Source organism: Podarcis muralis, chromosome 12, assembly GCF_964188315.1.
Source record: "Podarcis muralis chromosome 12, rPodMur119.hap1.1, whole genome shotgun sequence".
In the NCBI taxonomy this organism is placed as follows: domain Eukaryota; kingdom Metazoa; phylum Chordata; class Lepidosauria; order Squamata; family Lacertidae; genus Podarcis; species Podarcis muralis.
The window spans coordinates 57935011-57948121 of NC_135666.1; the positions used below are offsets into that span (position 1 = coordinate 57935011).

The 13111-nt window shown below is 44.3% G+C and overlaps 1 protein-coding gene across 4 annotated transcripts in view; it reads right to left on the minus strand.

Annotated features, from left to right (window-relative positions):
* LOC114606997 (amphiphysin) overlaps positions 1-13111 on the minus strand; it is an 87556-nt gene that overhangs the window by 31171 nt on the left and 43274 nt on the right. For all 4 annotated transcript variants that reach the window (XM_028749680.2, XM_028749682.2, XM_028749681.2 and 1 more), the window contains exons 3-5: positions 12789-12843; positions 7410-7504; positions 415-510 (exon numbers count right to left, since the gene is read on the minus strand). In XM_028749680.2, coding sequence (XP_028605513.2) covers positions 415-510; positions 7410-7504; positions 12789-12843 — 246 coding nt within the window. The remainder of the gene's footprint in view (positions 1-414; positions 511-7409; positions 7505-12788; positions 12844-13111) is intronic.

A 13111-nucleotide genomic window follows, 5' to 3' on the forward strand; every position in this document is an offset into this window, starting at 1 on the left:
AAAGAAGCATCCACCTTTCACAACAGCCTTCCAAAGATGAGCCTGTATGTAATCCAGATTACAGCATACCACATATATAGCAAAACTACCCCAGGTATCTATAGCTTTGACCCAGATCAATTTTTAGTTTTTATGGCTTGAATAACAACCGTGAGCTACTTAGAACTGGCTCACGGGGCAGAAAGGTAGGGATACTGTTACATGTGTTGGATACACAGTGTTTTCTTCCACCCCTTTTTGACATGGAAGGCTCACAGGAATGAAATATGTGCGTGGTTGCAGATATATGGGGATCTGACCGATGCTCAGGTTATGTTGTGGTGGATATGCACAGAGCTGCAGACATTCCTTCCTCAACTACAATACTGCTATTGTCAACCATGTGAACTAGCCCACCTTGAGACCTTACAGTACCTTTATATCAGGAAACTGTCCCAGATATGTGTCCAAGGTCAACAACGACCCGTCGACGAGCTTTTGGTGGAAATCTTCCCAAAGTACATCACATTTCTGTAGAGAGGAAAGAAACAGGGTGAGAAAACAACAGAAAGCAATTGACACTAGTAACCCAAATAAAGAATGTTAATATTGGGGGGAAAGGACATTAAAAAATCAAATACATCCTTAGTCACTTTGGATTTCATGGAATGTACTTCTATGTCAGTGTATTTAAGATGCTTAAACTATACAGTATGCTTCACACACTGTACTTGATGACAACATGGTCACAGAGAAGGCAAATATTGTACTGCAACCTTTCCTACCTATCCCCTTTGCCGTGTATGGAACAAATGTTCAAACTTCGTATTTATCTTGACTGGAGGAATTCTGCCCCAACCAGAATTCAGACTGGAAACCAAGGTTCCAGTTGGATGAGCCCAGGACCCACCACATCCCAGCAGGTTCTGGTTCTGTTCCAGAAACAGCAGGCAAGGTGAAGTCTGAGGCCACCCCCAGACAGGCTGCAAAGTCATTATGCTTTGCCTGCATGCAATGGCTAGCCCAGATATCTCCATGCTTGTGAAGATTTTAGCCTTCCTGAATCCAGAGCCATGCTAGGTCACCAGTCTCTCAACATGTAGAACCACTAGACCTTACTGTGCATGTCCAAGCTGCATTGTATTCTGACTTTCACAATATTGTTGTTGTTGTTTAGTCATTTAGTCGTGTCCGACTCTTTGTGACCCCCTGGACCAGAGCACGCCAGGCACTCCTGTCTTCCACTGCCTCCCGCAGTTTGGTCAGACTCATGTTTGTAGCTTTGAGAACACTGTCCCACCATCTCGTCCTCTGTCGTCCCCTTCTCCTTGTGCCCTCCATCTTTCCCAACGTCAGGGTCTTTTCCAGGGAGTCTTCTCTTGTCATGAGGTGGCCAAAGTCTTGGAGCCTCAGCTTCAGGATCTGTCCTTCCAGTGAGCACTCAGGGCTGATTTCCTTCAGAATGGATACGTTTGATCTTCTTGCAGTCCATGGGACTCTCAAGAGTCTCCTCCAGCACCATAATTCAAAAGCATCAATTCTTTGGCAATCAGCCTTCTTTATGGTCCAGCTCTCACTTCCATACATCACTATTCACAATATTAGCTGTCGTCAAATATCTGGAGAACCAAATAGTTCATCCTTAGTGCAACAAATTGTGTGTTCGCACACATGGATGTGTACATGCATCTGTCTTTCTTTCCCACTTCTAGGATGCAATTTAATTAGAAACTATATGATATAAAGTATGGCAGACCGTTAATTTTCAACACTTACCTTAAAAAAAAAAAATCAAATGCAAGATTAAAATTGCACTACAGAACATTCTCTTTATCTATTTTTTCATAAGGATGTAGACATTCTCTGCTGTCACATCAGCAGATAAACAAGACAATTCTTTTGCATAAACTCTGCAGCTTAGTCCTTTGTGAAACCCTCAGGGGAAACACTCATTGGTGCTCTCATGTCCACAAGCCTGTTAGCACTGATGTGATGCACCAGAGACAACAGGGCTGTGACATGGCAGATAAAAATAGCATTTTCAATTAAATTTAAAATTTGCAGATGCTGCTCAAATAAAAGGTCCTTTTCAAAATGCTGTCTAAAATTCAGCCTCTGACCCTCCTGGATTGCAACTGAGGAAAGACAAAGGAACGAATGGGTAATGGAATTGAGATCGTGAAGGGTGGACAGTTTATATGAAAGCGTAGCACCAGTAGGAAAGGAAGAGAATAGGTTTTGTTGTTGGCTGGATTGCAATGTGGGGACGCGGGTGGAGCTGTAGTTTAAACCGATCGAAAGGTCGGCAGTTTGAATCCCTGTGACGGGGTGAGCTCCCGTTGCTCTGTCCCAGCTCCTGCCAACCTAGCAGTCTGAAAGCACGTCAAAGTGAAGTAGATAAATAAATTCTTCTTCAGAATTAGATAATACTTTTGCCCATAAAAAGAAAGAAATACTGCAATTGCTGTTCTGCAATCCTTCTACCCCTTATGTTTTACGATCCTGCTTCTAATAGTGAACTCAGGTGGTGAGCGCTAGCAGGATTGTGGCTAAAACAGGGCCACTGAGAACAAGAGAGGTGTTAGCATTGTCCAGGGGAGCCCTGAAGGGACACGAGTGGCGCTGTGGTCTAAACCACTGAGCCTTGGGCTTGCCGATCGGAAGGTCGGTGGTTCAAATCCCCGCGATGGGGTGAGCTCCCGTTGCTCAGTCCCTGCTCCTGCCAGCCTAGCAGTTAGGAAGCACGTCAAAGTGCAAGTAGATAAATAGGTACCGCTCCGGTGGGAAGGTAAATGGTGTTTCCGTGCGCTGCTCTGGTTTGCCAGAAGTGGCTTAGTCATGCTGGCCACATGACCTAGAAAAACTCTCTGCGGAAGCAGACAAACGTCGGCTCCCTCGGCCTGTAAAGCGAGATGAGCACCACAACCTCAGAGTCATTCGCGACTGGACTTAACTGCCAGGGGTCCCTTTACTCTTTACCTTTTTTAGATTGCAATGTAAATTTAGAAGTAGAAATGGATAGTTTTTGAGGTAGAACCGAAAGGGCTCTGTAGCACGGAAGGTGGGCAAGGGAAAATTGTGTTTGGGAACAGTAGCCGATTCAGATGGTCCGCCCCTGCCACTTAATGGATCCAAATGGTTTCCAGAGAGTGGTAGGGGATGTTTTATCCCATGTTGATGGCCTTTCAGTTGATTCCCTGGTGGCCCGCTGGAATGTGGAGTTAACCAGGGCTATTGACTGTTTGGCTCCGAAGCGCCCTCTCCGATTGCACGGAGCCCGGACAGCCCCATGGTTTTCCACGGATCTGAGGGCAATGAAACAATCGTTGAGACGGCTAGAGCACCGGTGGCGGATAACCCATTCTGAATCTGACCGGACACGGGTTAGAGCTCAATGTTGAGCCTACCATGTGGCAATAGCGACGGCGAAGAAGACTTTCGTCACCGCCTCTATTGCATCTGCGGAAAACAGCAGCAGGAGACTCTTTCAGGCTCTTTCCTTCTGGCGGTTCCCTCACTGCGAGAAGCCAAGTTACAGGGAGCCAGGCAGAGGGCCTTCTCGGTAGTGGCGCCCGCCCTGTGGAACGCCCTCCCACCAGATGTCAAAGAGAACAACAACTACCAGACTTTTAGAAGACATCTGAAGGCAGCCCTGTTCAGGGAAGCTTTTAATGTTTGATGTATTAGAGTATTTTAATATATTTTTTTGGAAGCCGCCCAGAGTGGCTGGGGAAGCCCAGCCAGATGGGCGGGGTACAAATAATAAATTATTATTATTATTATTATTATTATTATTATTATTATTATTATTATTATTGCCTTTGGGTATAGAGTCTCAGATCTCGGATTCACAATCAAGCATCATCAGAGTATAATAATAATATTTAGCATTCATTAGTGGTGTGCCGCCGCTTGCTCTGCTTGCCAACCCCTGCCATTCTACCCACACGACCCCCTTCCCACCCCTTGCTAGTGTCTTTCCCCTGCCACACATTGCAACTTTTAAGCACCCTTTTCATTTTCTGCCCGATTATGAAGCCACCATCTCTGTCCAGATCCTTTCATACCTGTGCTTTCATTCATTCATCTTCAGACTCCACCCAGACTCCTCCCTTCTTGCAACCCCCTTTGCAGCCCCATTTTCACCTTCACTATTTGAGCACAAAGTGATCTGGCAGCAGGCTGAATATGGGGAGCAAAGGGGAGAAAAGCAGGGGGTGATAAAGCCAAGACTCTGTGCCCGTTCTATGGGATGGATGGTGATAAATACGATTAAGTAAAATATAAGGATTGTCCAGGAGACTCTGTAGGGTGTTTATGTGATTCCTTCCAAGTGACCTTGATATTTGTTGCAGGGAAGACTGCTTGTTTATTCAGGGAAAGGCATTCAGGCCTGTTAATTTACAGGGAACTTCCAAGATTTTGATTTATGTAGAACTTGTCTCTGTAAAATGATGGAAAACCACAGAGATTGGTGTTAATGTGCTCTGATCTAGTAATCGGTGCCACTCTGAGCACCGCTGTGATTAAACATTGTACTGTAGTGGAATTTATTTCCTCAGCAACGATTAATAGATTGTAGTAATAACTCACGGCTGACAATTAAAGCAGGAGGCAAGCTCCAAATGAGCTGAACTCTGTGGCATCCACCATCCACCATGGTCTTTGCCTATAGTATAAACCACACCTCAGAGTTGCTAGAAAATAGACTTCAAGGTTCATAGGCGCCGACTCCATGGGGCCTGAGGGGGCCCGAGCCCCCTCAAAAATTCGTTTGGGGGGGCTCTGCCCCCCCCCAAATTTAAGAAAATTATTAGTTCGGCCTCATTACGCCCCCCCCCGGCGATTCTCTGCCAGCCGCTTCATTCCGCTTCCACGCGCCTCGGATAGAAGGTGACGTGCGCCGCTACCTTCTGTCGCCTCCGTCACTTCCCGGCTTCATCTCCCTTCGTCCCCGCCCACTCTTGGTTCTTCGGCGCTCCTGCTCGGCCGGCAACAGCGGAGACTGCGACCCGCTCCGAACCGGCGCTCTCCAGGCGTGAAAAACCCACGAGGGGGTCTTCCCATCCGCCGCCCGGAGCTGCGCGCAGCTTCTCTGCTGGAAGCGCGAAGTCGCCGAGGGGATGGAGCACGGGAAAAGCAGGAGGAGGAGACCGGAGGCGCCCAAAATAAAACTGTAACGGCATTCAGCACTCCGCCTCCCCGGTGGGATCCCGCACGGGCGGCCGGGCAAACGACGAGCCGAGGGAGAAAGTCTGCTTTTCAGCCCCGGCTGACTGACAGCGGGTTCAAAATGCAGTCGCCGCTCCGGCTTTTTCTGCACCAGCCGCGCCTGCCCCCCGCCAGCCTAGTTGGCTCCACCCTCCCCGGTATGGGCCCCCCCAATATTTTTTATAAGTCGGCGCCCCTGTCAAGGTTACTGTTTGCATCAGGAATGCAGAGAGGGGAAGAGGGGAAATCAGCGTTGCTGTACTGCAGGGGCTCTTAATCTTTTACACAGTGAGGTGTTTTTTCCCTCCTCCCTGTCTGCATAGGCTGGTTTGGAAATTAAGATTTGTTGCAGACCTTAGTGTGAGTGTACTGTAGTGGCCAAAAACATGAGAGCCAGTGTGGTCCAGTGGTTTGTGTTGGGCTAGGACAGGGGAGACCCAGGATCAAATCCTGCTCAGCCAGGAAGCACACTGGGTGAACTTGGGACAGTCACTATCTCTCAGCCTAGCCCACCTCACAGGGTTGTTGGGAGGATAAAATGGGGGAATGGTGAGAACTGTGAATGGCACATTGAGCTCCTTGGAGGAAAGGAAGGTGTAGGAGTATAAATGTAATAAATTAAATAAATGAATGAATGAATGTTGGGAAATCCCTTATTCACACTTTATTCTTTTATAAATAGCAATTTGATTCTGTCTTTACTACAAGCAGCTCTGCCATTCATGGTTCTCCCTGACTGGTTTTATCCTCCTAACAACCCCAGGCTTAGTCTGATAGTTTAACCATTACACAAACAGGCCTCTACTTTGAACTTCTTGGCCGCCCATAGGCCCAAGCTAATCTATCCCTCCAGCCTCATGTCTACAATATGGGAATAATAATAATAATAATAATAATAATAATAATAATATTTTATTTATACCCTGCCCTTCCCGGTTCAGAAAACTGGGCTCAGGGTGGTTAACAACAAATTTAAAACACTTGTTTGATGCAACAAAAAACAGCATAAAATACAGTATAAAACGTGAATAACAATAAATTCAGAATTCAAAAAACAATTTAGGGGGAAAATCCATCCACTTTAGATGATCACCAGGGCTTGCTGGCTAAATTAGCCCTATTTGGGCCAGCAAGGAGACCAGGGGAGAATTAGCTGTGGGACCCCAGAGCGGGTAATCTTCATAAAAAGGGCCTCTGTCTTCACACCAAGGAAAGCAGTGCTCAACCTGGTGATAACAGAATAAATGATGCAAGGAGGGAGCTGCAGTCCAAGATAGGAAAAGAGGTGGTAAGGGAAAATTTAGCTACTTTAAATGAATTCAAATCTCCAAGGCCTGATAAGTTGTATCCAATGGTACTAATGGAGCCTCTATAATCTTTGAGAATTCCTAAACAACAGGTGAGGTCCCTGCAGACTGAAGGTGGGCAAATGTTGTCCCCATCTTCAAAAAGGAAGGAAAAGAAAACCTGGGTAACTACCAACCAGTCAGCTTGATGTCGATACAAGGAAAGGTCCTAGAAGAGTTAATTAAACAGTTGGCCTGTGAGCACTTAGAAAAGGATGCTGTGATTACTAAGACCCAGCATAGGTCTCTCAAAAACAAGTCACACCAAATAAATCTCTTTCTTATTCTCCTTTTGATGGTGCTACAAACTTGGTGGATCAGGGGAATGCTGTGGACATAGTGTATCTTGATTTCAGTAAGGTTTTTGACGAAGTCCCCCATGGACAAGGTTACTGTTAAATGGATTTGTACCTGGTTGACTGACCAAATCCAAAGAGTGCATGCTAATGGTTTCTCATCATCTCACTAAACATCAGGAAGGACTTTCTGATGATAAGAGCTGTTTCACTGTGGGATGGACTCCTTCAGGTGGTGATGGACTCTCCCTCATTTGAGGTTTTTAAGCAGAAGTTGAATGACCATCTGTCATGGATGCTTTAGTTGAGATTCCTGCATTATAGGGCATTGGACTAGATGACCCCCAGGGTCCCTTCCAATTCTATGATTCTATGAAAATGATTTTGTCCTACTGCAACTAGCTAGATGTTGGGTTAAAACAGTTATTTTGGAAATGGATGGGATCACCAACCATCATCTTGATTTCATTCATCATTAGGGATATTTTCCCTGGTATTTTATTATGTTGTTAGCCACCTTGGGGCTTTTCCTTACACAGAACGGTGGAGCTATAAGGTTAAATAAATAAATTCTTACCTCTCCAACCACTTTTACATCTTCTCGGCCATACCAGTCAGGCTCGTATACTTCATGTAGAGACTCTGTAAGTTTCTTTGAAGCTTCTTGCATGCCTGAAATTTATGAGCACAGAGAACCCATTGTTGACAACTGCTGATGTCACAAATGGACTATGATTTCATCTAGCTTAGCAACTGCCATTGCTGAAGTCAATAAGTATGTGAATTTTGTATATATGGAATAAGGTTAAAGATCAACCTCTGATTATCATTCATTTATTTAAATCATCATCATTATCACAGTTGAACATAAATTTCTACTAAAATTAGCAATAGCTTAGTAAAAATAAACTGATGTGGGTTTTTTTGTTTGTTCCCTGCCTAATCTTTAACATTTCTAGTGTATCTGTTTTGCCTTAAAAATATCTCAAGAAAAAATGAGTCAGCTTTGATAAAAATTTCACTTCTTTTAAACAATCCCCCTCCCCCATTTTTACAGGAAACTTTACTGAATTTGATGTTTTGTGTGCCACGAGTGCGGAGACTTCAGATGATCTCAAGACCTGGTTATAATCAGGGAGCAGAAATAGGGAACCAGGGTAACATCAATAGCCCTCCTTTTAACAGAGAACTAGAAAGGAATAGTTGGAGAAAGTATCTCAAAACCAACCCACTTCACCCCATAGGGCATCCTTTGCCAAACTTGTGTCTTCCAGAGGTTGACAGCTTCCCTCAGCTCTAGGCATTGGCAGATGGGAGCTGTAGTCCAAAACACCCGCAAGGCACTCGGTTGGAAAAAGATGCCATAAGGTATTGTAGGGATAATGGCTGGCACAGAACAGAACTTAGGGTGGAGCTACATCTTACAAGGGATATAGCAGGCATAGGCAAACTCGGCCCTCCAGATGTTTTGGGACTACAACTCCCATCATCCCTAGCTAACAGTGTGGGAAAAAACCTATTAAGGTGTGAGACTGATTTTTCTTTGGATGCCGAGCTGAAACTCGACATAACAGGACCAGTGGTCAGGGATGATGGCAGTTGTAGTCCCAAAACATCTGGAGGGCTGAGTTTGCCTATGCCTGGGATATAGGTTTGGGCTTGGGAATCAGAGGTGGGAACACTGTTTCTCTTTTAGTGCTAATTTGAGGAGGTGGTGGCACATGCTGGGGGGAACCAGCAGCTTGAAAGGGCTGCTTTACTCTTCCCTGGTGCCGAGATGCAAAAGAGGCACCTCTCATAGTTCAACAGAAGAGGGAACGTCAGCAGCTATAGCTTGCATGACCTGCTGCACCTGCTGATATTTGCTCTCCTACACAACTCCTAAAGGTGCAGAAAGCCTTGTCTTCTTTTTACTGGGTCTTGCACAGACTCCTTGAGGCTATGTCAAAATAGGTTTGTTCCCCATCCAGGTTCTAAAAAAGTAAGAAGGTAGCTGGGGGAGAAAAGGCCTTTAACAGAGTCATTTGCATGGGAAAACTGGCAAGCACAGGATTCTTTCCCATACAAGAATTTGGGAACATGTGGTTGCTGAGGTAATGCATAGTTCCATCCTCACACGGTACACTTCAAAGAAGGTTTAAGGAGGAAGTTTGGCATATGCCCCAATTGCCCCCACTAGTTACAGCATTTCACTACTTTAGCACAGGGCTAGAATGCCACCAATCAGAGTCTCTTTTTTATTCAGTTTGCCCTCACCTGCCCCTCCATCACAGACTGGGGGCACACAGAATAAGCACAACATAAACTGGCACTAACTATTGGCTCCTGTTTCCTAGGGATCCTGGGAATTAAACTTATGTGACAGACATCAGACCTGTGTTCACATGGCAGTTTGGTTCCATTTCCCCGACATTTCCCTAACTGTTGATTTCTGCGAATTTAGTGTCTGTGTTATTTGCTTCCAGAAAAAAAAAATCCATTTGTAAATGACAGAAATGAGAACTAAACTGAAAAATGATGTCTCCACCATTTTGCTTTCAAGTCTACGAATAACTATCTGTGCATTGTCACAGAGAAGTTATAATTTGTTAAAGATAATTTATTGCAGAATTACATAGAGAGCTTTCTCCCCTTCCATAATGAATGCAGCTGAGTACACCAAACTAGGGGGGTTTTCACAATGCTTTTCTCCCCAGGAAGGAGAATGCTTTTCTCCATTTTCCACATTGCCGCAATCAGTGCAGGTAGCACAAACAGAAATGAGAAAGCATGACTGAGCATACATGAACTATAGTAGAGCTCTTCAGTTGCTTAAAACACACACACAAGCAAACACACACACACACACACACACGCATGACAAAAGCAATGTTCATCCTGACCTATTCTGAGCAAGTACTCTTCAACCCTGAGGAGAATGAACCTACAACAATGAAATCGAAAATGTATTGACTTTTATAGGTTTACAATATGGGCGGTCCTCATGCAATGGTCTCTAGCAGTGGTGGACTTTGGGCTTGAAAATGTCAGTAGCGCCCTCTGTGACGCTAAAATTTGTTGGCAACTCGCTGTTGCAGCGTCCCATGCAGCTTATCACAACACCCCCTAAATCTGCCTCTGTCTCTGGGATGGGATGGAGCTTTTAATGTGGAGAATGCACAAATCATTGCTAAGATTTGTGTAGGTATGGCAGCCTTTTTCAAGCTATGATGACCATGTATTGAGAGCCTTGTTGCAATCCTCAATATGAAGGCATGATTCATCCAGGCTGGAGTTCCCACACACTCCCAAAGGGCATTGCACAGAGCCTGTCAGCTGTACGGAAAAGCCTACGCAGGCTGCTGTGCAGAACACCCAGACAATTTGTCGTCTCTTGACTGTTGGCCCTACACAATCCTGGAGCTAACTGCATCAGGGCCCCCAGCTGTACCACCAGACCTTGTAAATCCACTACATTTTATTACGAAACTCATTTCCTGGATCACTACCATAAAGTCTTGGAACAGTGGATGAATACTAGAAGGGGAATACTAAAGGGGGAAGGAGGACATACCGGTAAATGGCGTATCTGAGAATTATCAGTGGATTACAGGAATTTTTTTACAGAGAATGGGGAACTGCATCTATTGGTCTAAGGCTAAAGACAGTCATATGACACTTTGAGGCAAGTCAAGAAAACCACCATGCTTTGTGTGTATGTATAAACAAGAGTGCAGGATGAGGTCAAGTGTTTTTAAAAGTGTCATTAATTTAAGTGGGTATGAAACTGCCTTATTGGTATCAGCATCAACAACAACACACAGAGATACCACTCTTCTAGTGCTCAATGGCCATCACAGCAGCTTACAGTCAAGAAGAAAAGATACAAATCAACAAGTTAATTAATATAATTATAGAGCATTCGTAATAAAATAGAAACCGGAGATGATACATATCAAATGTGAGCTCATTAAATTATATGTCTCATATTGCAAATGAACTTACAGAGAGCATGCCCTCGTATTATATAGAACAACACTGGGACAAAGGGGCACATTATCAAATCTTGAGCAGATTAGTTAAATTAGGTTCTTTGCTCTGAGGTTGTTTTTTTTCCATTACTGCCACAGTGGTAGATAAATTAAATGAAACAAGTTCAGAGATAAGTCAGAAGCAGACATGAAAGAATAAGCAATTAATATGTGGAATCAATTTCTGAAACAGTATCATTTGCTGCTAGTTAGCTGAATCATTCCATTTAATAAGCAGAGACTAGAAATATTTATGGCCAGATCTCAAGGCAGCAAGAAAAAATATAAAGCTGTTTCACTCCAAGTCAGACCATTGACTCATTAAGCCCAGAATTATTACTCAGACTGGCAGCAATTATCCAGGATGCATTGCTGTTGCTCCAAAAGCAGATCAAACAAAACAAAACCTATATTAAAAGCCAGGCAACCAACAAATAGTTATTTGGGCACATCCAATTATATATTTACATATTCACACCTCTCCCAAATCAAAACTAGTGGCTGCAACAGTTTCTACACCTCATTTAGTTCCTCTTGACAAAACTGCACAGGGAAAAGGTGTGAACAAGAGGATGGAATCATCTCATCAAAGATGGGATCTAAAGAAGGCCGTACTTTGGAGAGCTTTGCCCTTATATTTGCCCTTAAAAATATTGGAGCTGTTTATTTCATCCCTTTATAAACCTGTCCTTCATCTAGCATTCAAAAGCAAACATAAAACTTATGCAAGTTAACAAACTAGGACACTTGTGACGCTGACACTGCAAACCTTCTTCCAGCTCCTCAAACTGTAGTTTGGGGGAAGCCAACATGGTACCCTGCAAAGGTATGGATGACAACTCCCTAATTCTCCCCACTACCCTATCAAAAAAGTCTTCCTGAAACTTTGGCTGTTCATACTTGACCTACTTGTTGAAAAAGAATCTGACCGCCATGTGCACACACTCTAGTCTAAAGTAGAATTCTGGTTGATTAAAGTGCATTTCTTCTTATCCTAAACCTAGAGTAGATTCCAGTTTTTATTTGGTCAGATAGCACAGACACAACTGATGTTCGGGGAGGGAGCACCGCACTAAAGAGTTATGGATGTTCAGCTGTTTAGTAACAAGATTGGCGTTTCTCATTATGCTGATCATGGCAGCCCATGTAGGCTAGTGAATGAGTTTAGCAGGGCCGGCCCACCCATTAGGTTGGCTGAAGCAGCTGCCTTGGGAGGTAGAATCCCATGGGGCAATGCCACCCACCTGACCCTGCTACCAGGGTTGTGTGGCCGTGGCAGCTGCAGTGGCTTCTTCCAGCGAGACCTTGCCAAAATTTCACAAGCTCTCATGATAATCTCGCTGGAAGAAGGCACTGCTGCTGTGAAACACCAGTAAGTGAGGCTTCAGTGGAGGGGCAGCACCTCTTCACTTCGCCTCAGGCGGTGAAACAGGATGGGAAGAGTAACCCCTGGCATTTAGTCATCTGCCATGACACTGTGGCACCTGGAAAAAGCAACTGTCCAGAACAGGGGTCCGCAAACTTTTCCAGCAGGGGACAGTCCACTGTCCCTCAGACCTTGTGTCAGACCTTGTGGGGGGGCCAGACTATTTTGGGGGGGGATGAATGAATTCCTATGCCCCCAAAATAATCCAGAAAGGCATTTTAAATAAAAGCACACATTCTACTCATGTAAAAACACCATGCAGGCCCCACAAATAACCCAGAGATGCATTTTAAATAAAAAGGACACATTCTACTCATGTAAAAACACACTGATTCCCGGACCGTCCGCGGGCCGGATTGAAAAGGCGATTGGGCCAGATCTGGCCCCCGGGCCTTAGTTAGTCCAGAAGCAACCTAATTGTACATTATAAGATCTACAAAATAAACGATTCATTTGAACTTTTAAAATTTGCAGAGAAAAATAAAATTAAATTTAAAAGATGCATTTTAACTGCAATTACCTTTAATTGCAGCTAAATATCCCCGGAGCTCTTTCTGGAGTCTGGTACCTTCTGCCTGAAAAGCAATTAAAGACGCAATGTCATATCACATATGCAACACAGTGGAACAAACGTGGATCTATCGGAGAGATGAAGTGCATTCCCATATCTCTAAATAATTAGCTATCCACATGCAGCATTTTCTTTAAATAAGAACACTAAGAAAGAAACACCAATGCTGTTCTTCCACTTTAAGTACAAACAAAATTTCAGAAGGTATCTACTGAGCAAAAGAGTAGTATAGCTGGTGTCTACAGCAAAGAAAGAATTCTAGATGGTTGAAA